This window comes from Gossypium raimondii, chromosome 10 (assembly GCF_025698545.1).
Source record: "Gossypium raimondii isolate GPD5lz chromosome 10, ASM2569854v1, whole genome shotgun sequence".
In the NCBI taxonomy this organism is placed as follows: Eukaryota; Viridiplantae; Streptophyta; class Magnoliopsida; order Malvales; family Malvaceae; genus Gossypium; species Gossypium raimondii.
In genome coordinates, this window is record NC_068574.1 from 55889223 (window position 1) to 55893148 (window position 3926).

Sequence of the window (3926 nt, forward strand, 5' to 3'; positions counted from 1 at the left end):
TATCTTCCAGCAAAATATCGTGATATTTAAAATCAACATAAAAAATAACTTTTAATTTTGGGGATTATCTAAATATTTTAATTTAGGAGAGAGAGAGATTTATTAAATAATTATAAAATTAAATTCTCTGATTAATTTTTTATTAGTTGGATGTTTCCTTTTTCTGATTTATAGGGGATATGTTCCCACTTGCTTCCATGCCGCGTGCTAAACACTCCTTGTCAAAATAAAGCCACAACTGTCCAGGTCTGAAACAATAAAATAAAATATTTTATATTTTCATTTCAATTTTTATAAATCCTTTCCCGAAGCGAACCGGAACCGGACCGAAGTAAATACTGACAAGGGCTTTTAACTGAGAGTTCCTGGTCGGCAAATAACACAAAATCTTTCACTGTTAAAATCTCTCATCTCATCTCCTCTTCTCATCTTCTTTAAAACTCTCACTCGCTCTTCACTTTCCCTTTAACTAAAATACCCTTTTACTCTCTCTTCTTATTTCCTTCTCAAAGTTCTTGAATTGTTCTCTCTCTTTTTCTTTTTTTTCCTTTTTGGCTTTAAAAAAGGGTTTAGTTTTAGTTTCTTTTTCTTTTTCTTTTTGCATTGTTATTCTTCTTTTTGATTCATCTTAATCTGGGTTTTCCTTCTTTTGGTGGAAAAATATCTCCTTTTGTTCAAAAGGTAAGGTCTTTTAATTCTTTTCTAATTTCTCATTTAAAAAATAATAATTATGAATGTATTGTTCCTTTCTTTTCTTTATTTTTTCTGGGTTTTGTTCAATTGTAGCTAATTTGTGGATTTATATATATGTGTGTGTGTATAAATTTTGTTTCTTTAATATTTACTGAGGCATGTCTTTTGATTTTCATGTACTAACAGGTAATCATCAAGTAAGAAAAAAACAGAGTAAAGAAAGGGTTTTTTTTTTCTTTTTGTCCATATAATTGGGAAAAAAAAATGATAACAGTCATGGATTCTCGGAAAGAAGTTGTGAAAAATTCAGAAAAATGCTTAGATCCTCAGCTATGGCATGCTTGTGCTGGTGGTATGGTACAAATGCCATCAGTGAACTCTAAGGTGTTCTATTTCCCTCAGGGTCATGCTGAGCATGCCAATGGGAATGTAGATTTTGGGAATCTCCCGATTCCGTCACTCGTCTTGTGTCGGGTTTCCGCCGTTAGGTTTATGGCGGATCCCGAAACCGATGAGGTTTATGCTAAAATCATGTTGGTTCCTTTGAGAGAGAATAGTTTTGGGGTTGAAGATGATGGTTTTGATGGGAATGTTGGGGTGGAGAACCCTGAAAAATCTGCTTCCTTTGCTAAGACATTGACTCAGTCCGATGCTAACAACGGTGGGGGGTTCTCGGTTCCGCGGTATTGCGCGGAGACTATATTTCCTAGGTTGGATTATAATGCTGAACCCCCTGTTCAGACTATTCTTGCTAAGGATGTTCATGGTGAGGTTTGGAAATTTAGGCATATATATAGGGGGACGCCTCGTCGACATCTTTTGACGACGGGGTGGAGTAATTTCGTGAACCACAAGAAGCTTGTGGCTGGTGATTCGATTGTGTTTCTTAGAGCTGATAATGGAGATCTTTGTGTGGGGATTCGTAGGGCGAAAAGAGGACTTGGGGGTGGACATGAATTTCCGGGATGGAACTCTGCGAGTGGAACCTCTGGTTCACAAATTGGGAGTTATTCTCCGTTTTTGAGGGAGGGGGAGAGTAAATTGATGAGGAAGGATTGTAGTGGGGATCCAAGGGGAAGAGTAAGGGCTGACTCCGTGATTGAAGCTGCGAGTCGTGCAGCTAGTGGGCAGCCCTTTGAGGTCGTTTACTATCCACGAACTAGCACTCCTGAGTTCTGCGTGAAGGCCTCATCCGTTAGAGCTGCAATGCAAATCCAGTGGTATCCTGGGATGAGGTTCAAAATGCCTTTCGAAACTGAGGACTCTTCACGGATTAGCTGGTTCATGGGAACGATATCTACTGCTAAGGTTGTCGATCCCATCCGTTGGCCTAATTCTCCATGGCGACTACTGCAGGTATTTTAGTTTTACATTATCAATTGTCTAATTCTCCATGGCGACTACTGCAGGTATTTTAGTTTTACATTATCAATCGTCATTGAATTAACTTAGTCCTTGTATGTTAGAAGAACAGTTAACATCCATGTTTTAGTCTGCTCATAGATCTGTTTGATTTACCGTCTTTGCAGGTAGCATGGGATGAGCCAGATTTACTCCACAATGTGAAGCGTGTTAGCCCATGGTTGGTTGAATTGGTCACAAACATACCAGCTATTAATCTTAATCCTTTCTCGCCACCAAGGAAAAAGATGCGGCTTCCACAACACCCAGACTTTTCCTTTCTTAACCAAATTCCAATGCCATCATTTTCCGGGAACACTTTCAGATCCAGCAGCCCCATGCGTTGCATTACGGACAACATTCCTGGAGGCATACAGGGAGCCAGGCATGAACCGTTCGGATTATCTTCATCAGATCTCCGCTCCAACAAGCTGCATTCAGGTCTGTTTCCATCTGGTTTTCATCAACTTGATCGTACTGCCCCACCTATTAGACTTTCCGGCGACAACTTTTGTAGCGACCACCCGAACAATACAAATATATCTTCCTTGTTGACAATAGGAAATCCGACCCAGAGTTTGAAACAAAGCAATGATAGCAAGACACCCCATATTGTATTGTTCGGTCAACTCATTTTCTGTGAGCAGCGGGCTTCTCAGAGCTGCTCAGGGGATACGGTTGGAAACAGTTCATCAGATGGGAATACAGAGAAGACTGCTATTTCCTCTGATGGAACTGGATCTGTGTTACATCAAAATGTTCGGGAAAATTCTTCGGATGAAGGGTTTCCTTGGTGCAAAGAGCATCAAAAAACTGATCTAGGATTGGAGACTGGTCATTGCAAAGTGTTTATGGAATCAGAGAATGTAGGTAGAACCCTTGATCTTTCAGTTCTCGGATCATATGAAGAGCTGTATGGGAAGCTGGCCAACATGTTTGGCATAGAAAGTTCAGAGATGCTGAGCAGTGTGCTCTACCGCGATGCTGCCGGTTCAGTTAAACACACTGGAGATGAGCCCTTCAGGTACAACAACTTCCTTAGCATCACTTCCCTTAAGCTTACCAAATATTTTAGCTTTCAATTTATCTAAAACATTTAATTATGTCTTGCAGCGAGTTTATGAAGACAGCAAGGAGGCTAACGATTCTCATGGATTCAAGCAGTGACAACTTAGAAAGATAGAGAGATGAATTTGCGCCAAATTGTACAGTTTTCCCAGCCGTCGGTTTCCGATTTTCATTTCTTCTACGTTAGTTGTGAGAAATCTCCACTTGACCCATTTTGATGGAACTGTAAAACCACGTTTTGTTGGTTAACTCGAATTTTTCTTTCCAACATAAAAAGGATCTATGTCCTTTGTCATGTTTATTAAATCCCAGTCCTAGAAACTGTATATTTATGGAAGAAAATGGTGCAGGCAGGCTGCCGTTTTTGCTCATCACGGAGTGTTAGGCTCGCATCATGTTGGAATAAACCGTTCATTTGTTTCATGTTCTTTGTTTTCCATTGCCAAGCAATGAAACCCGTTGTTACTCAGAAAATGTCATGGTCATTGTATGAACACAAGGTGGTCTTTGAACATTGCAAGAATCAGAAAAAAAAACATCCATAACTTTAAACCTGTTGGATGAACTAACCGAATCAAACTTCGGGATTTCTATTTCTTTAATGAGAGGGGGAGGGACATTTCAATTGCCTAGGTGGGAATGTCTTGTTAGCTTTTTTTTCTTTGATGTTGAATCAATTTTTCTTAATAAATTTATTTGTTCAGATTAAGACAAAAAATAAAGACTTGTTTTTATGGGACCCTTTTTTTGTACATGTGTTATGT

The 3926-nt window shown here is 39.3% G+C and overlaps 1 protein-coding gene across 1 annotated transcript; it reads left to right on the plus strand.

The window, feature by feature from the left end:
• Nucleotides 1–470: 470 nt before the first annotated feature.
• Nucleotides 471–3585, plus strand: LOC105776854 (auxin response factor 18). The gene is made up of 4 exons (XM_012599794.2): nucleotides 471–681; nucleotides 880–2049; nucleotides 2223–3118; nucleotides 3208–3585. The coding sequence occupies exons 2-4, from the start codon at nucleotides 958–960 to the stop codon at nucleotides 3275–3277; spliced, it is 2058 nt and encodes a 685-aa protein (XP_012455248.1). The 5' UTR covers nucleotides 471–681; nucleotides 880–957; the 3' UTR covers nucleotides 3278–3585.
• Nucleotides 3586–3926: the final 341 nt, after the last annotated feature.